General features: G+C 38.2%; 2 protein-coding genes across 6 annotated transcripts; both read right to left on the bottom strand.

Moving 5' to 3' along the window:
* Window positions 1-23: 23 nt before the first annotated feature.
* On the bottom strand, window positions 24-26,300 carry LOC309479587 (inverted formin-2; the record flags this gene model as incomplete). 5 transcript variants are annotated; one of them, XM_082143727.1, is made up of 22 exons in its annotated part: window positions 24-585; window positions 2,017-2,070; window positions 3,253-3,915; window positions 5,413-5,559; window positions 7,377-7,479; window positions 7,560-7,724; window positions 8,536-8,656; window positions 8,759-8,829; window positions 10,067-10,174; window positions 11,012-11,082; window positions 11,572-11,672; window positions 12,020-12,105; window positions 16,165-16,267; window positions 16,359-16,420; window positions 17,406-17,551; window positions 18,281-18,946; window positions 20,269-20,401; window positions 20,488-20,629; window positions 20,721-20,754; window positions 22,085-22,244; window positions 23,923-24,038; window positions 25,901-26,300. In XM_082143727.1, the coding sequence occupies 21 exons, from the start codon at window positions 26,298-26,300 to the stop codon at window positions 2,018-2,020; spliced, it is 3,651 nt and encodes a 1,216-aa protein (XP_081999853.1). In that variant the 3' UTR covers window positions 24-585; window position 2,017. The 5 variants fall into 5 exon arrangements, with proteins under 5 accessions (XP_081999853.1, XP_081999856.1, XP_081999857.1 ...); XM_082143730.1 differs by having other exon boundaries at window positions 3,253-3,885; XM_082143731.1 differs by having other exon boundaries at window positions 3,253-3,882.
* LOC309479634 (E3 SUMO-protein ligase ZBED1-like) lies at window positions 12,112-15,546 on the bottom strand. The gene is made up of 2 exons (XM_082143813.1): window positions 14,711-15,546; window positions 12,112-14,233 (listed from the first exon to the last, which is right to left on the bottom strand). The coding sequence occupies exons 1-2, from the start codon at window positions 15,180-15,182 to the stop codon at window positions 13,221-13,223; spliced, it is 1,485 nt and encodes a 494-aa protein (XP_081999939.1). The 5' UTR covers window positions 15,183-15,546; the 3' UTR covers window positions 12,112-13,220.
* Window positions 26,301-27,396: the final 1,096 nt, after the last annotated feature.

Here is a 27,396-nt window from a genome sequence, read left to right as displayed (position 1 = left end):
AATCAAAGAACAAGCCTCAAACACCGATTTTACATTTTATTTATAATTTAGATATTTTCTCCTTATACATGAAAATACATCCTGACATCAATATGAAAGTCACACTCAAAAAGATACCAAATAGTCCAGCTCAACCACTGCAAGCGTAAAATATAATCTTATCACTTCTGCGGAGATATATTAGCCTATTACAGAAATATTTTAGAATTGATATTATAAGAATGAACTAATACTTTATGCCAAACATATTCATAACATATAAAGGTTACATTCAGAGCAATATTTAGTAAACAGCAATTCATCTTAAAGGTTTCAGAAACACTGGGTTCATTTTTTTTTTTTTCCAAAATGATCTGGTGTGTAAACAACGTTTTTTTGGAAGTATCATAAATGCATCTTACAGTGAGCAAATATTTAAAATAGTTTGGTCAAATCTAAAGATTTAGCATTTAAAAACACTTCAGGCCTTTAAAGTACGCCACACGTATGTTCCCGGAGCCTGCCGATCCGACGGGAGAACGGGATCACGGCGGGAACACGCTCAACTCTTCCTTCTCCCTCTGGTTCTCCTTTTCCTGGAGCTTCCTGAAATGTGTGGAGGAAATAGAGAACAAGTTTAAACGTTGAGCGCCAACATTAGGCCAGAAATGCAGAGAAAATCAGCATTAAATTACAAGGTATCAGCAAAAGAAACTTTAATGGCACCAAGATCTCTTAAGAAAAGGATTGAGTGATTATGGTCTGTTTACTGAAGGGGTTAATACACAAATACAAATGGAAACAAAACATAAATTAGTTTGTTTTAGTTGTAACTAAAACTCCAAAAACAGTTTTCATATACATGTTTACTTGTGTGATATTCAGCAAAACACACTCCTATCCAGAAGACAATATTACATCTCGATTTTACACACTATTTGATGATCTTAGAGTCTTTATTCGGTCTTATTTCTAAACTATTTGCTCTGCTTATCCTTCCCACTTCACAGATTAAAACCCCAGTTTAGTCTCGATGGAAACCCTAAAACACGTCGGGTTAAAGGTCACAGGTCGTGACCGCAGCGGTCAGATAAACTGAGCAGAACGCTCTAAATCTTCACATTCTTCTGCTGTCAATCATTTACTGTTCGTCAATAAACAATCATTTCCCTGTGATTTACACTCTTAACACGGCTATATTTAACCAATTACATAAATATACACTGAGATAATTAAGAGATGCATCAAATTGATCAAAAGTGACATTTATAATGTTACAAAAAATTCTATTTAAAATAAATGCTGTTCTTTTAGACTTTCTATTTATCAAAGAATCCTGAAAAACAATGTATGACGGTTTCCACAAAAATACTGTTTTCAACATTGAAAATTATAAATGTTTCTTGAGCATCAAATCCTCATATTAGAGTGATTTGTGAAGGATCATGTGACACTGAAGACTGGAGTAATGATGCTGAAAATTCAGCTTTGATCACAGGAATAAATTACACTTTACTGTATATTCACATAGAAAACAGATGATTTACATTAGAATAATATTTCACTGTTTTTACTGTATTTTTGATCAAATAAACACAGCCTTGATGAGCAGAAGAGACTCTTTCAGGAACATTACATTTTACAAAATCCAAATTCTTGAAGGCTAGTGTAAATTATAATATATATAAATAAAGTGCTGCTGCAGTTCACTGAACGGCCACCGGTGGCACTACAAACAAGGGTTTCTGGATTCTACACACAGCCCCTTTAAGACAACAGAGAGATCTTTGTTAACACAAAGGAATGGATTCAGTTTTGAGACAAAAACTGATTTATACAAGACAAACAAATGATTCTGTCGAGGACAAACCAGAGAAAGTTTATTTGAGGGGCGAAAGACGAGCCCTGAGAACACCGAGACTGAGGCGGATCCCCACGAGACAGATGTTAATGACAGCTGGAGGACGGGTCAGTAGAGAGGTCTGGTTAGAGGTCGACTCGGCGGGTTCGAGCAGAAGTCCTGCTCAGGTCTCCTACCTTACTGCAACACACAAGCCTTTTTAGAGCGTCCATTGCCTCTGTTACCCTCGACTTCAGAGAGTCAAAGAGAAAGAGACACGCTGAAGAAATGATTGACATTCACGTCGAGGCTTTACAGCACTAATGCCAGATACACACATCTGACTATATAAAGCAAAACACACACATTCAGCCAGAACGAGCGCTAATGAAACGAGTTTCAGGAATTGTCATTGGTCGTCTTCTTTTAAAAGGACAATTCAAAAACATGTCCAGAAAATGTCAGTCGTTTCAACCGAAAATCAAAAGCGTTTTTAAAACAATGATTCAGTTTTTCCATTGTGACATTATGCATTGACAATTTAGGTGAGAGGATCTTAAATGTCCTAAAATGTATTAAAATATATATTTTTCGCTTTTTTTAAATGTGGTCTGTTTATTTTTTATCTATAATATATAATAAATGTAAAATTTATAATATAAAATGTATTATATACAATTAAAAAAAAGTGGAATTTTTTTTTACTAAATTCTACAAATATATAATACATTATAGTAAATATGAATAAACCAATTTTTTTATTAATATTTAAATGTATTTTTGAAATATTTCAATATAGTATGCTGATTGTAAATAACAAAAATATGCATAAAATATTAGATTTTTGAAAATTAATAGCCATTTTCTTTTGATCTTGGGCTGAAATGTGACCTGAACGTGTTTCCATGGCATTCAAACAATTAGTAAAATATCTGGGATTGTGAACGGCAGGAAAATTTCAGAATTTTCCAGAAATATCCCAGTAGCTTTACGTTAAACGTTAAAATATTATTAGTGCTGGGCAACGATTAATCACATACAAAATAAAAGTTTGTTTTTACATAATATATGTGTATGTACTGTGTATAATTATTTTGTATATATAAATACACACGCATATATTTAAGAAATATTTGCATAATATATATATATATATATATATAAATTCTTAAATATATGCGTGTGTATTTATATATACAAAATAATTATACACAGTACACACACATATATTATGTAAAAACAAACTTTTATTTTGTATGTGATTAATCGTTGCCCAGCACTAAATATTATAAATAGTAACTGTAAATATTTTATTCATAAAGTAAATATTTACGGTGTTTGCACACCAAATGTTTTAAAAACACATCGGACACTTGATCTTCAAGCAGCAGCGCTGAAACACACAAGCTTTATTACACACATTAATAGATTACCTTCATTACTGCTTTTTTTGTTTCTTTGGAAGAAATGTTTCTTATTTTCAGGATTCCGGTGGGCGGGGCCAACAGGAGGAGTGGGCGGGGCTTGTGGTGTCCCGTCTACATCATCATGCGTCTCGACACCGTTTCCTGACGACTCGTTACTCGGCTGAAGCGGGTCGCCCACACATGTGTCTTTATTCTCATCACATTCGCTGCTTGCTCTCGGGTCCGTATGAGCGTTAGTAGCGTTTAAAGGGTCAGTTGCATTTACTGGTGCAGAATCATCATCATCCTCATCATCATCCACACACCTGATGTTATTCGCATTATGGTTCAGATGTTGTGGATGTGTAAGGCTGGGTGAAGCGTCAGGCTGATGTACTGGGGTTTGTTCGTGAGCTGGTGTGTCCTCAGTTCTGGTGCTCAGTGGTGATTCAGGGACTGTGGAGCTGATGGCAGTGATTATCTCAGGTGACTGAAGCTCCTTCACGTCTGAAGGACGGCGCTCTGGTTCACCGTCACCCAGCGGAGAGGCTTCATCTCTGGGTTTAGTGCCGCAACTTTTGCCCGGATCTTCTGGAGTGGAGTCCAGGGTTTCGACCACAGACGATCCAGCTTCTTCTTCGACAGACCTTACACTTGCTGCTTCGGGAGGAGAAGAGATGGGTTTGTGGACTAGAGCATGGAGACGGCAGCATGAAGCACAGCAGCGTTTTGGCTCGGCTTACAAAAACATACAAAACTTTTTCTGCAGAGTACAACATAGTTCACATGCAGCGTACAGCTTGTGTTTGGGTAGTTGACATCAGTGTCCTGCGGTGGGACGCACTCAAAGCGTTTCCCCAACGAAAAAAAAAAAAAGGTAGGGCTGCATGATTTGGGGAAATAAAATACATCTAAATCAGGATTTTTATAAAAATTGTGATTTAAAATGCAATAATAAAAAAAAAGAAAAAAAATATAAAAAAAAAGAGTACCAGGCTTGCGGTGCTTGTTTGTGATTAGCAATATGACTCAAATAATAATAAATAAATGAAAATACAAAATAACTAATATTTGGCTGTAAAAATCAAGTACTTAAGAAAAAAACCGGAAGAATGATAATATAATGCTTATTTAACAGTACAAATGTAAAATTCCAATACAAATATTTGTCAATTTCTCCATTTTTTAACGCATTTTGACGGGAAAAAGGAAGGGTTTTAAAGGAGCCATATTGCGATTTTGTTTTATTTCGATTAATCATGCAGCCCTATAAAAAAAAAAAAAAAAAAGGAATAACCTAAAAGAAATGACATTAATACTTCTTTTTGATTTTGCTTTAAAATGTTTGTGATTATATATCAATATTACTGTAAAATAATAAATAATAAATATTACAATTGTAATATTTCACACACAAAAAACAAGACAACAAAAATTAATAAAAAAACTTATTTAAAAGTACAACTGAATTTCTTTACTTTCAAATGTTACACCGAACTTATTTTTGATGGAAAAACCGCAAGGTTATTAAGCACTTATTCATATTAGCAATTTCGTTCAAAAAAACCTGATTAAAATAACAATAATAATAAATAAATAAATAAATAAATAAAGACTTCATTTATATATAAGATTTAAATATAATATTTTCTTGAACATGCATGACCTAAACTTAATGTTGAAAAAACAAATGTCAACTACCCTTCTGCAGTTTACAGCTTGTATTTTACATTCCTTTACATGCATGTTTGTTAACAATGAAGCATTTAGTATCACTGGCATGTGATTGACAGCTGTAAACCACCAATCAGAAGCGAAGAAGAGAAGCAGCAAAGCTGATTGGCCGATTGACGTGAGGAATCGGGCTCGAATCCCAAAAGTCTAAACGTTCTGCTCACGCACCGACTCTATAAGTGACTGGACAAGCAAACACGCTTCTACTTTAAAGGGGTCACATGATGTTGTAATCATATGTCAGAAACTTGTATTAGTTTCAATTAAAACTTTTTGGACTGCGGTGAAAAGTTACAGTCTGTTCTCATCATTCAATAAACTCAGAAGATCGAGTCTTCCCCTTTAATCCACTCACTATAGACAGCAGCGCACAGGCCAGAAGAGGAACGAGCAGATGCGTTTGAGACTTTTGCATTGGAGCCGGTGGAGAGCCTGACGGGATCATGTTCTTACCGGACGGTCCCGTATCCCTATGCATTTCACTAGAAGGGGCACTTTCCGTTTCGCACCTGGTCTTTCTCAGATGGAAACCCTTTCGAATATCCGCCAGGAGATGATCGATGATGCAGCCGTCGTCCTGCGGCACAGGCCCTCTCCTGACTGCAGACAGAAACACGTTTGTTATGGTTGGGGGAACATATGGAAGCTCGTTTCCACCACAAAACAAAAACACGTAAAAAAGGACTTTGCTTTTTTTTTTTTAAAGCCCCGCCCCCTTTAGTTACTGTTGCTATGTCCGACAAGCCACGCCTCTCTCACACACACCATAGAGACAGAGCGCAACGCGTCATAATCTGAAGACCACGCCCACCAAGGGGGAAAACAAAGCAACTGTCTCCATTGACTTTGCATTGCGAGAGGCTGCCTCCTTGTCATTTCTTGCTTCTAAGAAAAGACAGAATAATGCCTAAAAGCTGCTGTGTGACAAGGTGTACAGCAAACAAGCTAAGAAACCCAGAAATAAGTTTTCATAAGCTGTCAACCCCAAAAAACGAGCGTTTGAGGACATAAAAGTGGATACAGGCTGGAACGAATGGGTAAATTGTGGGATCCTGACACTCAGTATGCACTAAAAATACACCACGTGTGCAGTAAGTTAAACATTTGGTCACTGGTGAGCCAAATATCCAAATGTCAGTTTTATATATTATATTTCTGTAAGATAAACTATCCTGTGTTGCCGATTACGGTCTCCTCCAGCGGACGTACGTTAGTTCTCAGAGTAATGAGAACTGCCTGTATCCACTTTTATGTCCTAAACACTCGTTTTTTGGGGTCGAGAGCTAATAAAAACTTATTTCTGGGTTTTTTAGCTTCTTTGCTGTACACCTTGTCACACAGCAGTTTTTAGGCATTTTTCTGTCTTTTGTTAGAAGCAAGGAATGACAAGGAGGAGGCAGCCTCTCGCAATGCAAAGTCAATGGAGACAGTTGCTTTGTTTTCCCCCTGGGTGTGGGCGTGGCCTAAATACGCTCTGTCTCTATGTTCTCACGCAGTGAAACACACATCGCGGAGCAGAGAGGACACTGACAACACACTGAGACAGGACACACCAGGGTACTTTTGATATAACAATGTCTAAACTTTGGTCATTTTTTAAAGAAATTTAAACAATAAATAGCGTTCTGTGTCTCTTTAATGTGTCGTGACAGATCGCTCAGTTAAAGCCGCTCGTGAACCGATCATCTCGATTCTAGTTTATTTATAGCATCGAATAAACATGAATGAACATCAGAAGGAATGTTGTTTTAACCGTGGAAAGACGTCAGTACACTCCGTTTCTCAAGTTCTAATCCAACGTTAATCTACTAACTCTCCTGACGGCTTTGCCGGACAAAAATGGCGGATTCGGCGGATGGTGGATTATGATTGGTCAGATCGCCTGTCAATCAAACTCCCTGTGAAGGGTCAATTCAGACGTTTTTTCTTAGAATTGCAAGTTTACATCTCGCAATCCCGACGTTTTTTTTCCCCCTCTTGGAATTCTGAGTTTATATCTCGCAATTCTTTTTGTTTCCATCACATAGTAAGTACATTTTTGTAAAAAAAAAAAAAAGGGTAATTTTTATATCTCAAACTTCCGACTATTTTCTCACAGTGGATTTTTTCTCTCTCTCAACTCTGAGAAAGTCACAAATAAATGACCTTTTTCTATTTTTTATTTCATGGTGGAAATATGTATCCACAAAAGCTTATTTATTAAAAGCTTTTTGGGGGGTTGCAAAGACTAGAAGTGAATGTATAACATCTGGTCCCATTACCGGTTCTTGAACACCTGTATTCTTCCACCGCTGTGACTGAACACCACACTGAGTCTACAGCGTCACAGCACAGTAAATGATGTCTGGTCTGAACGCCATGACATAATACAAACACAATAAATGGACATGCTTTGGTTAATTACATTAACGACTCACTTATCTTCCCATCTTCCCCTTTCTGTCTCTTGGAGTCGTCCTCCGCCAGCTGCTGCTTTCTTTTCTCGGCTTTGGCAGCTTGTTCTTTACGGATCTTGTTTTCCTACAGGAAGGAACAATTTAATTGGTGCTCAGGTAATTTCATGATGTCTGTGGCAGGAACAAGCCACTGAAGTCACAGACCTTTAAGGCTTTGAGGAAGAGTTGGCGGAAGGTCTTGAGGGTGCTGAAGAGTTCATCCAGTGAGAGCTGAACCACGTCTTCACAGAGATACTGAGCCAGGTCACCTTTCCTGCTGTCGATGTTGGTAAAGCGCTCCTCCAGAGCTTTACACGCCGCCAGGTTCCTCTACAGAGACATCAGGAAAGAGCATGGATGACAGACTCTGCACATTCATATAGTTAGAAACATTAGCAAGTTATGATTTGTTGAATAGATCACTTTATTTATTTTTTATATTAAAATAAAAAGCAGTATACAGTATTCACAATTTCATATTTTAATCTATTAAAGTCCCCCTGTGGTGAAAATCAAGTGTTTGTTAATGCTGTTTATGTGTGTATGTGGTGTTTTTAATATGCTTAAAGACAAAGCATGTGTAAATTCATAAGTCGACACCATTGCTGAGTATTTCCTCCTTAAAACTGCAGTGAACCAAAGACAGTCTCAAAAACACGCTTTGAAATCGCTGGTGTTTCTGACGTCACAAACATGTAGCCAATCCCGTCACTTGTGGGCGGGGCTTTTCTCCTTTGGGTTCTATGAATATGCAAATGAGCCCCGCCTCCACTCACTCAGCTCAGAGATCCACTGGTTGACGATCACACGTTGATCTGATTGGTTACAAGGTAGTTTGTGACGTCAGAAACACCAGCGATTTCCGAAAAGGAGAAAATACTCGGCAATGGTGTCAACTTATGAATTTACACATGGTTTGTCTTAAAGCATATTAAAAACACCACATACACATATAAACAACATTAAAAGCTGGATTTTCACCACAGGGGGACTTCAAATATGTCATTTTGATTACCAAAGATGAGTTTTAAGGGATAAAATTAACTGCAGTGGGACTGTTTTATATATACTATTTTATTTAATATATTACATAAACTGTAATATATTTAATATATTAAATTAAATAAGTAAGTGTTTCTACCTCAATAACCCCTAAAAACTGCTCCTTGATGTCCTCAACTGATGAAGACACCTTTTTTCCTGCATCTTTTAGTCTTTTTAGAAGATTATTTGTTTCTGCTTGAATCGACTCCAGATTTACGCTGAAAGAACAGACACACACACACACAAAGCAGCAGTTGAGACTGAAATGATGGCGCTGATCTCGTGACACACACACACTCGGAGAACAACGGTTGTGTTACCCGGCCGCTTTCTCACAGGCCTCGATGTCTTCTGGGAGGTTCAGCAGCTCTGGGTGGTTTAACTCGGCTTCCTGGAAATCACAAGACACAGAGATTCACCACAAAGCCCAGTGTGAGCGGAGCAGCAGTACAGGAAGCCATTTAACAGGAATAATTCACCTCAAAATAAGGATCATTTACTTTGCTCTCGTGTCATTCTGACCTCAAAAGAGTTCGTACTGCCAAGCTCAAACAAGGACACACACAAAGATCAAATCACACGGAATAAAAGATCTTGAGTCACAGGAACGGTTATGGTGATTTGTCTTTTTTGGAGCTTGACAGTACAAGCATCCGGTCTCTTACTACGGACATACAGGCTTTGAACAGAAACTCAAACATTATTTTTGGGTGAACCTACACTAAAATCACTAATATAAACCAATACCAAACTGAACATTATTACTGCACTTGTGACAATCAGTGTTATTGATATTACAGCTGTAAAGCTATTTAAAAAAATGTTTTTTATCCAATTACAAGATGTGGCGATTAATTAATCGCACATCAAATTTGGCTGAGAAATTACGCCCCAAAAGATCATTTAAAGTCAGTGTTAAACGAGAAAAGTATCAAATAGACATTACAAAAAGTAGTTTTAGAAAGAAATGTTTTATTTGATTTATCATAGAATTTATTACACATTAACTTTTAGGCTTCAACAGCCATGCGGTTGAGTATATAATGACAATTTTTATTTTTGGGTGAACTATAACTTTTATGGGTTTTTTAATATGATTTTTATTTTATTTATGAAATTATACTCTAAATATGAAACTAAAACTGCCAGTAGGTGGCAGCAAATATCTAAATGAGAAAGTCATTGAATCATTCATTCATTAGATTCGTTCAAACTCGTTCAAATTCGGTCTCTTTATGAATGAGTCATTGATTCACACGATTGATTCGCTCAAAACGAGGATTGATTCAGAAGCGAAACATCGCTGTGCGGCGTGTGCGCTGCTCTGGCTTTATAGGTAATTTTTTCTAGACAAAATTAAGCAAAAACAGTTGATATTGTGTCTAAAATAACACCATATTAAATGTATTGAACTGCTGTGTAAAATAAACATCACATTTGCACAGAAACAGCACTCGTGTCATACTCCGTAACTATAGGCTCTATCACATGATATAAATACCAGACTAATCTTTGCCCTGATATCTTGAATTTTAAGGTCATTCTAACTGTATTCTATAGGCTTCAACTAATTAATTAAATTAACGCATTAAATGGACAGACCTTATTTATATACATATCTGCTGTACCTCCAGGATGTGATGCAAGAGGGTGATGCGACTCTTGTTTGCTTTGGTTTCAGTGAGTTTCAACAGGGAACTAATCTTGAATCCCTCAGCGTTTCCTGTGTGACTTCCCTGGCAAAATGGAAAAAAATTATTCACAAAAATGAGGAACTAAGACACTAAATACAGAAAACAGGGAGTATCCAAGGTGATATGGGCATTACAGCCACAGACTCTGCTGCCCAGAGACACACAACATGTTTAAATTTCAATCAAAGGCTACAGATGCAGGCAATCACTGATGCAAGACCTTCAGATTTAATGTACACATATAATATTAATATAAACTGGGCAATAATAAATTCTATGAACATAAAACTCTTTAAAGTGCCCCATTATGCTATTTTTAATACTCCTAGTTTTGTTTTGGAGTCCCTACAACAGGTTCACATGCATCCAAGGTCAAAAAAACTTTAATTTTCATAATCTCCACTGCAGCATCAGCTTTTTTCTCTCAGTGTCTGAAACGCTTCCATCAAGGATTCAGTCTCTCTAAGCTCCGCCTCTCTCAGAGCTGCACTGCTCTGATTGGTCAGAAACCAAACGCTCATCATCATATCTGAATCTCAGCTCTTGATCACAGTGATACGAACAGTAACGATGGCGTGGGTTTTACCGTATCACTCTCAGAAAACAGTGTCTTCTCGACATGAACACAAACCAAACTCTTCCAGTCTCAGATAAACTACAGTGTTTGAGGGCGGGGCTAAGAGACGCTGTTCGGCCAATCAAGACCAGAGGCTGGCATTATGCTAATTAGTTTCAGGCAGTTCAGAATCGATTCTTTCTTTTATGAGACAATAACTCAATATGCAGAGCTTTTACATTCACAAACAGCGCTATTACACGGGTATATTCGAAGATATATTTGAAAGCACAGGAAGGGCACTTTAATGGCGTTTTTCTTACATAGTTGAGGAAGTTTCCAACATCAAGGATGAGCTTGCAGAAACTAGGCAGCAGTGAACTTTTCCTGAGACCTGCGGGACGACACACACTTCACATTTTAACCCTGTGTGCGCTTAGAAATACTGTAAACATTAAACAATGTGACAAACTTATTAACAAATGCATTTGATGATTGCAACATTTAGCATGAACATCTCATGTGTAAATATGATGCATGACGATCTCACTGAACGTTTCGGATCTCGAGATGTTAAACTGCACCTTGACTGTTGTTTGTCAAGTCACCACATTTATTTCTAAAGCGCTTTATACAATACAGATTGTGTCAAAGCAGCTTCACATTACCAATTATGAAACAAGTTCAATTCCGCGGTAAAGCAGCTTTACACAAGACAACACTCATTCAGATCAATTCAGTTTCTGCTCTGATCAAAAGATGCAATCAATCAATAATATTACTGAATATTAATAGTCTACAGCCTTAATTTACTTAACGGTCTGCTGCATGTTCTGCTCCTAAATATCTTCAGCAGACGACACACACACACACACACACTCACTTTCACAGGCCGCCTCCACCAGCTCGACCTTCGGCTTCAGGATTTCGAGCACCGACAGCGTCTCCTCACACAGTAACATGCATTCAATCCTCAGCTGGTAACTGTGACGGTTACATAAAGACAAACTCAAGTCTCAATTAGAAACTAAAGTCAGTCAGAATAAATGTTTTTATTTGCTTGACAAAACCTTGACTGAAAGTTTGAAAACTGTATACACTTCCTAGCATGTTTTAAACAATTTCAACACAGTTAGAAAAGAACTTCAGTTTGACGTGGTTGTGGCTTTAAAGCTCGGGTCGGAAATACTGTTTAAATTCAGTCACAGAAGAATAATAAATCCTATCTAAGCTTATTAATCAAGCCAACATAGTAATAACTGCCTCATGCATAATACTGGAAGTGTGAACTTGAAACACTTCAGCATGTGGTGATTTTCATGCATCTTTACCAGGGTACAGCCAGCAGTAAGAGGTAAAAGCGGTCCACATTAGCCAGTTTGTCTGGATCTCCTTGAAAGGATTTTAAGTTGTCAATCTGGAGAAGTAGAAGATATAAAGTTAAAAATGCAAAACACTTAACTAACCATGACCAGAGTGGACTGCATATGTAAATTATGCAAATGAAGCTCAGAAGGACAGTTCAGGGGGGTTGTATTGTTAATTGATCATTAGATATATTAAAGTGCCCCTATTATGATATTACCTTCATGTAGTGTGTAAAAAAATAATTCATGTTGTGTGTCTCAAAATAAGAAGCGTCTCTTAGCTCCGCCCTCAAACACTGTAGTTTATCTGAGACTGGAAGAGTTTGGTTCGTGTTCATGTCGAGAAGACGCTGTTTTCTGCTGACAAAGCAAGTCCAAAAACGGTAAAACCGACGCCATAGTTACTGTTCGTATCACTGTGTGTCAAGAGCTGAGATTCAGATATGATAATGAGCGTTTGGTTTCTGACCAATCAAAGCAGAGCAGCTCTGAGAGAGGCGGAGCTTAGAGAGACTGAATCCTTGATGGAAGCGTTTCAGACACTGAGAGAAAAGAGTTGATGGTGCAGTGGAGATTATGAGGACAATAAAGTGTTTTTGATCTTGGATGCATGTGAACCTAAGGGCCAGTTGCATAAACACAGCCATTACGTTAAGACTGTGTCTTAAGAACTAGTATGACCAACTAGCAGTTAGTTAGGGGTAATCAGTCTTACTGTTCTGTATCAGTGTACGTTTTTATGTAACTAACTTTAAAAAGTTATGAATAGTCTTGAAGAAAAAAAATTGGATGACTAACTTGTAGGGGTGGGCGATATGACCTAAAATTAATATCACGGTATTTTTCATCTTTTGAACGGTGACGGTATAATATCACGGTATAACTTTTTTTTGGTACATTTTGGGAGGAGTAGCCTGTCCTGTCTCTCTTTAGTATGTGAATAAAGTTAATATTTTTATAATATAATAAGTAAATGGTAGGTATCCTCAACAAGAGACATGGGAGAGTATTATGCATTCTCAACATTTATTTTGCAAAAAACCTAAAGATCTTACTTAACAGTGTACAACAAAACAAAAATTAGCAGTGTAATAACACAAGAACAGTGTAATAATGTGTACTTTTCTCAAAAACTAACTCTCTCTTCATCTGAACTCTGATGAAACTAGACATTCAAGTTCTTTGCCAGGAACACCAACCTGTCAACATTTTCTGGCTTCAGTGATGCCCTGGAGCTTGTTACAATATTGCCCCCTGTGCTGAATGCACGCTCAGAGGGTGAGCTTGTGGCTGGGATGCATAAGTATTTTTTTGCCAGACGGCTAATGCGCGGGAAGTGGGAACATTGGAGACGCCACCACTCCAGTGGATCAGAGTCACTGTCAGCCGTCACCATCAGCAGGTAGCCATCTAGCTCCATGTCAATGCCCTGCTGCTTTGGTGGTGCACTGCTACACTTTTTGAAGAAACTGCCCAGGCTGTGTTTGGGCTTTTTCAGTTGTACAGTGCTAGTTTCCCTCTCGCTTTGGTCCTCTGTGGAAGAGGCATCTGTGGCTGTCTTCTCCTCCAGTGCTTTGGTTTCTGTAGCTACTCTGCTCCTCACTTCCTCCAACTTTTCAGGTGACATGTAGGTGGTCTTGAACCGTGGGTCCAGGAATGTTGCCATGTTGAGCAGCTCATCAGTGGCAGGATCTTTGTATTTTTCATTCAAATAATCCAAGACCCTCTTCTTGATGTCCTCGCACAGTCCTGCTTTGTCTTCTTCTGGCTTCAAAATGTTTGTATTGAGTAGATGGAGGACTGGCTTAACATAGGAGACACTAACATACTCCTCTCCTGACAGGGCATCTGTAAAATCTTGCAGAGGCTTCAGTGCTTTGGTTATGGCCTCCAACACATCAATGTCTTGCCAGGTGGGTAGAAGGTGGCGTGACTTTTGGTCTGCCGCCAGGACTTGAGTGATGGCCTTCTCCTGCTCCAACACCCTTTCCATCATTTTGACACGGGACCCCCACCTTGTTGGGGATTCTGTGATCAGCTTGTGGGGGGGCAGGTTCAGCTCTCTCTGTGCACTGGTCAGGGCATTCTTCTTTTTCCAGCTGTAGGAGAATGTGCTGACCACTTTTTTGCACATACCTGTGGCCCGTGCAACTCCAGCATCATGTTGGACACTCCTCTCTGGGAAGTAAAAAGAACGGATAAAAATATTAGCATAAGTGGGAAAAGTAGATTATCATAGTTGAAAAACGTAATAAACCATTAACTGTAGAGCAGCATAAGTATTTATTGTATGGACACACTGAACATTAGGCTATTACAAATCTAATAGGCCATGTTGTATGTATGTTGGTCAATATTTTGCACATTCCTGCACAAATAGTACAGCTTTTTCATTTTAAATACATTTATATTGTACATATTTTTAATAATATTTTTCATATAATCTGATGATAATTGAATTTTATTTTTATGTTTTTTTTTTACTTTCTGATCCGGTCCCCAGAGGAATCACGGCTAAACAATACTAACAATGAAAAATACAATACTAATGTGGTGGCCTTAAATTTGTTTTTGTTTTCTTTTTTTAATACAAACAGAAAAGGACTTGACAAATTTTCTGAATATAAAATGTTAGGTTTAGAAAGTGTAACTTACCAATAGCGTTGTGCAGTCTGTGTCCAAAACATGCGAGTCTCGTCCATTTATTGATTTCCAGAGCGCGCACCATGTTTGCACCGCTGTCAGTCATCATGCACACCAAACGCGCTTCATCCAAGCCCCAGGCGGAAAGTGCATCCTTCAGTCCTAACGCAATTATTGCTCCGGTGTGGTCTTCGGGGAAGAAGGCGGTCTGTAGGCATCTGCTGCGCAACTTCCAGTCATCGTCAATGAAGTGGATGGTGAGGCTAATGTATGGCTCAGTAGTTCGGCTGGACCATAAATCAGTAGTGGCCGAGTAGGCTTCAAGGTGGCGAATTTCGTTCATGACTCTGTCCCGTACCTCCGTGTACAGCTCTGGCAGACACTTCTGGCTAAAAAATTTCCGACCAGGCAGCTCGTATCTTGAGTCCAGAGTGTGAACCACATGTCTGAAGCCATCTCTCTCTGTGGTTTGAATGGGCACCATGTCCTTTGCGATATATAGCGCAATTGCCCTGGTAATATCTTTCCATTTCTTACTACTCTTGTCGTAAGGTGTAGCAGCAGTAAACGATGCCTTCAGTGAAAGCTGTGTAGTCTTGGGACGCGCTCCGCTGGTGCTGCTGGTCCCACTTGCGCTCGTTTTGGCCCGGGTTGCCTCTTCATATTCACGGGCGTGCGTGTTTTTTAAATGATGAAACAGGTTGCTTGTGTTTCCACCTCTTGCTGTCACAACACGGCGGCAAACCTTGCATATTACTGAAGTTTGCTCCGTGTCGGATGATTTAAAACCGAACCAGTTCCAAATAACGGAGGTTCCTCCTCTTTTTGGAACGAGAGTTACCTCTACAGTGGCCTCGGCCTCTCCGTCTGGTTCTGACACTTCACTCATCTCTTTTCAAATAGTATATAGGCTACAGGCCCGACCTTTCTTCACGATGTTTCACCAGTCGTTTAATGGCCACTCCGCTTTTACCTACCACGTGCAAGGCTGATACGAATGTGTTTTACTTTTTTATTTACAACAAGATATATAGTATAAGGACAGGTATTCAGACCACAACTGAACGTTTGAAGAAAATGTAATGCCTTATTATTTAGAATTAGATATTATTGATGTAAATGCAGCCGTTCAAGGAACATAATTGATTTATTACGGTATTGACGGTATTAGAAAATCCATGTCGTGGCGCAATGTCACACCGGTGATGACTATGACACCGGTGTACCGCCCACCCCTACTAACTTGTAAGACTAGTCTTAGCGGTTCATGCAACTCGCACTGTTGTAGGAGACTAACACAAAACTAGGAGTCTTAAAAATAGCATAATATGGGCACTTTAAACATTTCCAGTGGACAAAAAGACAGAAAACATAGATTGTGAGCCTTGTTTTCATTCGCATCAAGGTCTATGAATGTGAAATACTTGTGAATTGTCATTTCGATTGTGCATTTTATTGGGAAGTACCTCGTGTTTCTCCGGAAGCAGTTTCACGAGTTGTTTCAAAGACTCAACGTCAAATTTGGAACAATCTCCTTTCTGCAGCATCGCCACAAACTCTTCATAAGAGCTGTTTGGGAGGGAATCAAATATCTTAAACGTCAAGCCACAATAATCTTAGAAACACACACCAATGATGAGTCAGAAACGTCCGATCTTACCACTTAAACTGCTTCAGAAATATATTCAGGTTCAGATTCTTCTTGGCGTCAATAAAGGAAATCTGAGAAACAGGAGAAAAAAAAAATCATGAATGTTTTTCATGACATTAAAATTGACCCCTTTTGTTTAGTTCATGTTTCATCAGTGATGATTCAATCTAAATCAGGGATTCACAAACTTGCTCATCAGCCGAAACCATTTGAGCTGTTTTTATATTTTGGTTTTACATTTGTAAGGTTTAATTATTAGCTCTTCATCAACTCATGAACTGGAGCAAGGCGGCATTTATTTGATCGAAAATAAAGTAAAAATTGTGAAATATTATTCCAATGTAAATCATCTGTTTTCTATGTGAATATATAGTAAAGTGTAATTTATTCCTGTGATCAAAGCTGAATTTTCAGCATCATTACTCCAGTCTTCAGTGTTACAAACATGATACACTAACATTAAAAACATTTAGGCAAAGAAAGAAAGTTAGAAATCCAATACTCTTCTTAATAAGGACACATTAAATCGATCAAAAGTGACAGTAAAGACATCTATAAATGTTACAAATAAATGCTGTTCTTTTGATCTTTCTATTCATCAAAGAATCCTGAAAAATAAAATGTATCAGTTGTGTTTTCACAAAAATCTGAACCGTTTTCAACATTGATAATCATAAATGTTTCTTTAACATCAAATCATCATATTAGAATGATTTCTGGAGGATCATGTGACACTGAAGACTGGAGTAATGATGCTGAAAATTCAGCTTTGATCACAGGAATAAATTACACTTTACTGTATATTCACAGAAAACAGATGATTTACAATAATATTTCACAATTTTTACTGTATTTTTGATCAAATAAACACAGCCCTGGTGAGCAGAAGAGACTCTCAAAAAATTTAAACAATTTGACTGCCAGTGAATGCATTTGTCAGGTGTTGTGACTTTTGAAATATTTCCCTCAGTTCCTGCATTCCCTGAAATAAACTCGTGACCTGCGCTCTACTATTGGGGCTTCAGCTGCGAGATGCATTTGTATTAAACGTCAAACCTCTTTTGGTTCTTTCTTGACAGGGCCGTCCGGGCTCTTGTCTTTGGGTTCAGCCACTGGCAGACAGAAGAGCTGCTCAATGCTGCTGTAGTTCGGCTCCAGGGGCGAGTCATTCGGGACGGACGCCCACATTGAAGGACCGTCTACTTTGAAGAACGAAAAACAAACATGCTCTCAGACATGTGCAAACTAGCTTCAGATGTCCCACGTACAGACACGTCAACTGCACTGCACACAAAAGCATGGCAAGAGCTGATCGAAAGCATCAGGTCCAGTCTGATTTAATGGTGCTATACAAGAGAAAATGAATCACTGGACTTTGCTGGAGGCATTTAAACCATCTATAAGCAAAAATATATACTCTCAAATAATCAGTACTTTTGGACAGACAGAAATTGTGAATAAACTAATGCTGTGAAACAATTAATTGCATCCAAAATAAAAGTTTGTGTTTACATAATATGTGTGTGTACTGTAATTATTTTGTGTATGTATGCATGTATTTTATATATAAATAACATTTTCCTTAATGATACATGCATGCGTGTGTATTTATATATACTAAATAATTATACACAGAACACAAATGCATTACATAAACACATGTTTCTGCTAATTTCTTCCGTGTTGACTACGGCCACATCAATCTCTATTATCATTAACTCGTAAACTAATTCTGCTCCTAAAACATCCCATTAAAAACCCATCAAATTGTGGTTAGTCACTTTACAGGTCTAATCTTGTCTAAATATGCTGTTATTGGCCAATATAAGCTGCAAACTAGATCTTTAAACTTAATACTGACAACCAAAAGTCTGGCTAGCTCATGCATTCCAGTCAAACCCAGACCTGTTGGCATGCTGGTGGAGTCTCACCTGTGAGCGCTCTGGAGGTGAGTTTCTGCCAGTTGAGTTTCTTCATCCTGAGGGAGGGATGAGGGCCGCTCTTCACCGGTGCGCTGTAGTATTGACCAACCGGGTTAAACGTCTTCGCCACGATCACGTCGCTCATACCAGGAGGAGGAGGTGGAGGAGGCGGCGCACCCATTCCTGGCAGAGGAGGAGGTGGTGGTGGACCTGCAGAACCCATTCCTGGAAGAGGAGGCGGTGGAGGAGGCGCACCCATGCCAGGTAAAGGTGGAGGAGGTGGAGGACCAGCAGAACCCATTCCTGGAAGAGGAGGCGGTGGAGGTGGAGGCATCTGTGATCCTGGTAAAGGAGGAGGTGGTGGTGGTGGAGGAGGAGGAGGAGTTGGAAGCATCCCAAGTCCTGGTAAAGGTGGAGGTGGTGGAGGTCCTGTTTTGTGAGGCACTGCTGAGAGTGGAGGAGGTGATGGTGGAGGAGTAGATAAGGTCTTTGTGGGGGTGCGCTGTGGTTCTTGGTTGTTGGTTGATCTGCAAGAACATTCCGGTTTCTCGTTCCTCGCCTCAGTCTGAACGGCTTGATTCTTTCTCTTGTAACCGTTAACCTCAGATGAACCTTTGGGCGCTTCCTTCGCGAAGACGAGACGCTGCAGAATCTTCTCACACGAATCCATCTCAGCTGAACGGAGAGAACAAGAAAACATCATCAGCACATCACTGGCCAATATCAAATCTCCAGACAAAACACGACAAAGACTTACAATAAATAAATGAATGAATACATAAATGAGGAAATTAAGTAAACAAGCAAGTAAATATGCAAGTAAATAAATCAACTAAATGTATATGTAAATATATAGTATCGAAAATATATAACGCAAGTATAGATATAATTATAGATGTTCAAATAAGTAAATCTATATGTAAAATAAGCACATGAACAAGTAAATAACCAAGCAAGTAAATTAATATGTAAACAAGTAAATCTACGAATAAATATAAGTAAATAAGCAAATAAACAAGTATATGTAAATAAGCAAGTAAATAAATTATCAAGTAAATGTAAATAAGTAAACAAATAAGCAAGTATTTAAATAATGAGTAAATAAAGTTAATAAGTAAATTAATATGTAGATAAGTAAATCTATAAGTAAATAAATAAGCAATTGAAGGAGTAAATAAACAAGTTAAAACAATTGGCAAGTAAACATAAGTAAAAAAATAAAGTGTATGCATATGTAAATAAATATATAAGTAAATAAATAAAATAAGCAAATAACTTAGAGTTTATGTAAATAGGCAAGTAAATTAATATGTAAATAAGTAAATCTATAAATAAGCAATAAAATAAGTGAATTATATTAAAAGTAAATAAATGAGCAAGTAAATATTAATTTAATGACTCTCTGTGGTCATTAAAAATCCCAGGATGTCTTTCGAAAGAGTAGGGGTGTAACCCCGGCATCCTGGCCAAATTTGCCCAGTGGCCTCTGTCCATCATGGCCTCCTAATCATCCCCATACTGATTGGCTTCATCACTGTCTCCTCTCCACCAGTAAGCTGGTGTGTGGTGGGCGTTCTGGCGCAATATGGCTGCCGTCGCATCATCCAGGTGGATGCTGCACATTGGTGGTGGTTGAGGAGATTCCCCCTTCTATGTAAAGCGCTTTGAGTGCTGAGAAAAGCGCTATATAAATGTAATGAATTATTATTATTATTATTATGTAAATAAATATATAATTAAAAATAAATAAAATAAGTAAATAAGCAAGTAAATAAACAAGTAAATGTATATGTAAGCAAGCAAGTTCCATTTAGTTTAAAAAGCTGTGGTAACGACAGCCCATGACATCATTACAGCTGAGATAAATGACATTTCTGATCAAACCTAGAGATATGCCTCATATAAAACTGTGTGAACAAGTCACAGGCCAAACTCAAAGAGTGTCAATCAACAGGTCAGAGTTTCCTGACAGAATCATCACGTCATGTGACACTCACAGCTCTGAGCGATCAGTGTGGCTCGGTTCGCCAGCGACTCCAGCGCCTGCCAGATATCCACTCGCTCGGGACCCAGAAGCAGCAGCGCTTGTATTATAGACAACAGCTGAAGCGATGACGGGAAACTGCTCACCTGCACACACACACACACACACGTTACTGATCCAGGTGTGGCTTCCAGAGAAACCAGTGAGAATCACCATAACACACAGTGCTCACCTTATTAAAGAGAGATGTGAAGACTTCTTGATGGTTGCTCATATCGATTCCTCCATAAAGCCTCAGGAGCTCGTCCTCATCCTCAGCCATGGCCTCTTCAAACGCCTCGCACTGGATGATCAAGTCTTCATCGTCCTCTTCTCTAAAACACACACACACACACCATGCTATAACATTTCCACATGAGTTTTATTTCATGTTTAATTTCCTGTTGCACATTTAAATGAACTCACCTGAGCTTTGTCAGAAGGTGAAGAAGTTGTAATCCTGGTGAACAAAAATAAATGTAGTATCCATAAATAATGCTCACAAACATCTAAAGCTCTGTGTTGGAAAGCTCAGGCCTGAGTTGTGTTAAAACACACACAAAAAAGGAGGCGGAGCTAATGTAATAAACAGGTGAACACAATTAAGGCTTGATCACTTCTGTTTGCTACTGCATACTATGCATACTATTTTTGCGGTATGCAATATGTATATCGTGCACAATAGGTAATATAATAAATGTAGCATACTACTATCCGAATTCATGGATATTACATGCCGTTTCACATGCTATTTTTAAATAAATAACAGGCAACATTCAGTGTACACTGTGCAGTGAGTAGTACGCTAGTATTCTATAATATTAGGGTTATAGGGCTGTGTTCTAAATAGCATTCTTCTATACTAATCATACTATTTTTTGCAGTATGCATTATGTATATCGTGCACAATAACTTGCACACCCAAAATGTGCAATATAATAAATGTAGCATACTACTGTCTGAATGCATGCATGCTGTTTCACATACTATATTTAAGAGATTTAGGCAGCATTCAGAGTACACTGTGCAGTGAGTATACTAGCATTCTATAATATTAGGGTTATAGGGTGGGTTCTAAATAGCATTCTTCTATACTAATCATATAGTTTTGCAGTATGCAATATCGTGCACAATAACTTGCACACCCAAAATGTGCAATATAATAAATGTAGCATACTACTGTCTGAATGCATGCATGCTGTTTCACATGCTGTTTTGAATAAATAACAGGCAGCATTCAGTACAATGCACTCAGTGCAATAAGTAGTATGCTATAATATTAGGATTATTGGGCTGTGTTATAAATAGCAATATTCTATACTACTCGTATTATATTTGCAGTATGCATTATGTATATCGTGCACAATAGGTCGCACACCAACACCTATTCAGTTGGTTGTAATGCTCAATATACAATAAGCAACAACAATTTTTACATGTTAAGTGATCCGACTGCAATTTAGATAAAAAAACTAACATTTATTTAACTCTAAATTAACATTAAATGAAATGTGACAGTGTAGCATACTACTGTCTGAATGCATGCATGCACATTACATGCAGTTCCACAAGCAATTTTTTTAATAAATATTCAGTACACTGTGCAGTAAGTAGTATGCTAGTATTCTGTAATATTAGGGTTACAGGGCTGTGTCTAAATAGCATTCTCCTATACTACTCATACTTGTTCTGTAGTAAACAGTTAATAAAAGCCTCACAGTCTATTTTAAACATTTGTAGGGAACTGTAGAGTTTATACTGAATAGTCTGTAGTATTTAGTGTAATGTACCGATAAACTCCTTGCGCATCTTGTCTCTTTGCCGCAGGTCGTCGTCGCTGAAGATCAGGGCGTTTATGACGCTCAGAAGGGTCACCATGTAGGGCACGTTATCAGTGGCTCGTAGTTCGTTTATAATCACACTGAATCGATACTGCTGCATCTTCACAGACTGTCAGGAAAAACACAATGCTGTCTCACATCACCGCTAATGACATGCACACTTTATTAAGAGATCTTAACTTTAAACCTCTGCTAAAGCTAACATCAGATGACCATGTCTCCTGGTGTTGAGATCAGTCCAGTCCTCTGAAGAGCGGATAATCCCGCAGCTCAAGGACAATAATAAATGATGCAACACGGTGCAAAGATATGTGCTTACTGAGAATATTTTTGTCTTGTTTTCCAGCACAAATATCTAAACATTCTTAAATTAAGATACATTTACTTGAGAAGCAAAATGACAAGATAAATTATTAAAAATATAGTGAGTTTGTGCTTAAAACAAGAACAAATGTCCTCCAATGCAGTCAGAAAAATATGCTTAATCCGAATAAAAAACTAAATTACTTTTTTTCTGATCCCATTGGCAGATATTTTTTCTGGTTTTAAGTTTAAACTCACTTCATTTTAATATTTTTTTCCAAAAACAAAACTAAATATCTCGTCATTTTGCTTCTCAAGTGAAAAAACCCAAAATAACAGTTTTCTGAGAATACAGAGAAGTAGTATTTTTGTCTTGTTTTCCAGCACAAATATCTAAACATTCTTAAATCAAGATACATTTTTACTGGAGGAGCAAAATAACTTGCAAATTTTTTTTTTTACCATCTTAAGAGTTCATGCGTCTTCCAATGGGGTCACAAAAATCAACAAGATTATGTTTCTGAGCCTGAAACGCTGGCAGATATATTTTTCTTGTTTTATACACGAAGACTTCAGAAAACAACACTTAAAATCTTCCGTCACTTTGCTTCTCAAGTAAATGTAAACAAGGCAGAAAAACTGAGTTTTTTGCTAATTCTGAAGTGTATTTAAAGTAACACTGTACTGTTTCCCACACACTGATATATGTGACCGTGGACCACAAAACCAGTCAGATGGGTCAATTTTTTTGAAATTGAGATTTATACATCATATGAAAGCTAAATAAATAATCTTTACATTGATGTGTGGTTTGTTAGGATAGGACAATATTTGGCCGAGACACAACTATTGTAAATCTGGAATCTGAGGCAAAAAAATCGAAACATTGAGAAAATCTCCTTTAAAGTTGTTCATTTATGATCTCGATTGTGCTGCATTCACTCATAGAAATAAATGTTTTATATATTTACGGTAGGAAATTTACAAAATATTCTCATGGAACATGATCTTTACTGAATATTCTCATGATTTTGGGCATAAAAGAAAAGTCAATAATGAATGTATTGTTGGCTATTGCCACAAATAAACCCGTGCGACTCGTGACTTGTATTTTGATCCAGGGTCACATATTAAGTAATGAAATCTCATCACAGAAGACACTTTTGAGCTGTAGGTCATCGTTCTCAGCCGACCCGAGACGCATGTCAACACCAGACACAACAAAAGACTCTTTCTGACCTGAGGGCCAGTTGCATAAACATAGCCATAATGCTAAGTACTAGCATAACCAACTAACTGTTAGTCAAGGGGCGACCAGTCTTACTTATTAGTATCAAATTAGACCAAACTACGTTTATATGTAACTGACTTAAAACTGAATGAATGAAGACTAACGTTTAAGACTAGTCTTAGCAGTTTCTGCATCCGGCCCCTGATATCAAGCCTCAGTCTCACAGAAGATCATAATCCAGAGATGAACTTGCCTTGTAATGGTCCAGAGCGTCTAAAGCGAGCCGGTGTCCCTCGGGGGAGAACATGCTGAGGGCCGCCAGCAGCTCGAACACCTGCTTCTTCACCATGGTGTTGGACGTGTCTAAAGCTGCAGGGAAGGGGAAAAGAGACACTGAGTTTGTAGCTTCCTCCACCATCATCTTCTCCACGTTTGGGAAGTGTTAGCTGCTTATTTTTGGGGGATGTAACGTGAACTTTGCACTTCTGATGGATAAAAAAAACAGCCGAAGCATGTGATGGGTGTGAACGTTGAGCAACGCAGATACTGCTGTGTAGGAATGCATGTTTTCTGAATTGATCTTGACTGGTGGAGAGTCGCTCCACAGATTTAAAGGGTTAGTCACCCAAAAATGAAAACTCTGTCAGTGATTACTCTCCCTCATGTTGTTCAACCCCGTAAGATATTCGTTCATCTTCGGAACTCAAATGAAGATATTTAGCGCTTCTGGGTTGCACGTCAGAACGGAGGCTCACTATTGGCCAGCATCACACACATGACCAGCGTCGGCCAATAGTGAGCCTCCGTTCTGATGTACAACCCAGAAGCGCTGCGCTGTTACACTACGTGAACTCACTCAGAGAAACACAGAAGAAAATGAAGAGTGGAATAAAGTCTTTATTTTTGTTTGTTTTTTGCGCACAGAAAGTATTCTCGCCGCTTGATAAACTTAAGGTTGAGTCACTGTAGTCACTTGGACTATTTTAACGATGTCTTTACTAAGTTTTCTGGGATGGCAGATTTGATTACCTAGAAGCCTATGGAGGAGTGAGACAGCTCTCAGATTTACTCAGAAATATCTTAATTTGTGTTGAAGATGAACGAAAGTCTGACGGGGTTGAACAACATTAGTTTTCATTTTTGGGTGAACTAACCCTTTAAATCCACAGCTCGACAGGTGGAGATGTTTAGCAGCTGTTGAATATGAGAAGAGTGAACATTCATGACATGAGGGTGAGTGAGAGAGTTCTGGGTGAATCAATCCTTTAATCTGTTCCTACATGTTCCTAACCCTCTATGGGACTAATTATGAAATCACAACTAGAAAAAAAAGAAATGACTTAATATTTTATATATATTTAGGACTAAAATCCCTTTCCAAAATGAGTTTTCTACATCTGACCTTTGACCTTTTTTTAGGCTGTCATCATTTATAACTGACTCGCACACATTCAAAAGCATTTTCACTCTCTGAAAAGTTGGTGTTTAAAAAACATTAAAAAGCTTTATTAACATTTTCATCTTGTGCTACTATAGAGACGGAGCGACATGTTTCATAATCTGAAAACCATGCCCACAATCCAAGCGTCTCCACTGACTTTGCATTGTGTGAAGCTCCCTCCTCGTCATCTCTGACTTTTTCTAAACCCAGAAATACGTTTTTATAAGCTGTCGACCCCAGAGAACGAGCGTTTAAGGAGACAAAAGTGGATACAGGCGATTGAGACAGAGTGCAATGTGTCATATTACTCTGAGAACTACATCCACTGGAGGGGAGATAGCTTAGCTTACAGAAATATAATATATAAATCTGACATTTGGATATTTGACTTACCAGTCACAAAATGTTTACTGCACATGTAGTGTATTTTTCAGTGCATACCGAGTGTACACGATTTACCCATTCCTCCAGCTGATGCTTCACGTCTCATCGCCTGTATCCACTTCTGTGTCCTTTAACACTCGTTTTTTTATTCGGATTTCACTTAATTCTAATCTTAATGATGGATAGATGTACTTTTATCATGGATAGATGCACTTTAATGATGATAGATGCACTTTTATGCCATATACACCTAGGATGGCTTCAGGGTGAGTAGGCTACATCATGGGCTAATTTTAATTTTTGGGTGAACTATCCCTTTAACTAAGGTAGTTAACTAATGTTAACTTGCCAGAATGCATGTATGGAGGGTTTCTAAGGTTTAGACAGTGAGAGTGGCTCTATATACCCTGAGACAGCTTGCGCACGTATCCCTCATTATCCACGATGAAGTGAATCCCAGCGGACGAGTTCATGACGGCCTTCACACAGCTGACACACGTGAGCTGCAGAAGAGCGTCTGCGATCCGAGAGCATCCGCGACCCGACAGCCGGTCCAGCGCCTCCAGAAGCAGGTCCAGGCCCGAGAGCTCCAGGAACTGACCCATCCAGGCCTGGTCACTCTTCTCCAGACGCTTCTTCAGGCCGGAGTAGTTGACCACGCTGGGAACCTGCAGGAGACGAATGCACAGCTCGGCCTCAGCGTTCTCCAGGTTCGCCTCCTGAGAGCCGTCCGAGTCCTGAGACGAGCCCAGTCGACCTCTCACAGCCATCCACTTCTTCTGCACGCCGTCAGACTTCACAGACATGATGAAGATGATGATGATAGAGGAAGGTGCTGAGAAGTCAAAAAGCAGAAAACAATTAGACAGACAATAACAAGAATACTTCCATCTAGATGCACACAGAAACTCAAAGCTCTTCATGACAGACCACCAAAATAAAAGATCAGCTCAACTATTATAAATGATGACGGAAATATTGTATAGTATAGCACAAAGTACATCTAAAAGTAATAATAATAATACAATTTATTAAAACATTACATTTATTTATTTACTATTATTATTAAATAAGGTGATGAGCAACAGAACTTGCATAATGTAGGCTATGTATTAAAGGGTGATTCTCCAACTACAGGCACTTTTGTGTCCTTGGCCTTTTTTTGTAAATAAATAAACAAATAAATGCACAAATAAATTGTCCTTTAAGTTAATGCTCCAACATCCCAGTAACCACCAAATCTTGCCCCTGTTTTCTTTTAAAAATGTTTTTGCAAGGCTGTTTATTAGCAGATTTTGCAGTTTTATGCTTGTCCCCAACCCAGACTGGCCCTCTTTGAATGTTAAACAATTATATTAATGGATCGATTTAAAAATATTTTTTAACATGTTTGTCTTAAGGACAAATAAAATAATATCATACCATTGAAATTCCATTTTTGGAATAAAATGTCTGTCTCCAGGTTTTCGGTCATTTCCGCCTCCCTCAACAAAATCCACTTTAATAGATCCACCTTAAATATTTTATTTACTTGGTAATCATGGAAATAATAGTGAAAAGGACGTATTAGTTGAAGATGAAACTTCAGGCACATGTGCTCTTCAGCACAAGAAAATAAATCAAGGTAACTCAAGCTTTTATACAGAGTATTTTTATTCAGCCTCATTTCCACCTTGGCTGTAGGTCAGTTGAATTATGTACAACAAATATGAAAATAATGTATTATGTTTATTACAAGTAAACAACAGAGTAGCTAAGCCTGACATGAGGGTGTGCTAATATTGCAGAAAAACTGCATTCCACCTCTGAGAAATTACAGGCGTAGCTTTGGACATGATATATGCCGTTTTTGTGCGCTATTTGCATGTTCTCATGACATATTTGTGCTTTTGGACTGAGAAC

The sequence above is a fragment of the Leuciscus leuciscus genome (genome assembly GCF_965113295.1).
Source record: "Leuciscus leuciscus genome assembly, chromosome: 17".
NCBI classification, from domain to species: Eukaryota; Metazoa; Chordata; class Actinopteri; order Cypriniformes; family Leuciscidae; genus Leuciscus; species Leuciscus leuciscus.
Note: the sequence above shows the minus strand (reverse complement) of the source record. Positions and strands in the feature narration are given on the sequence as shown.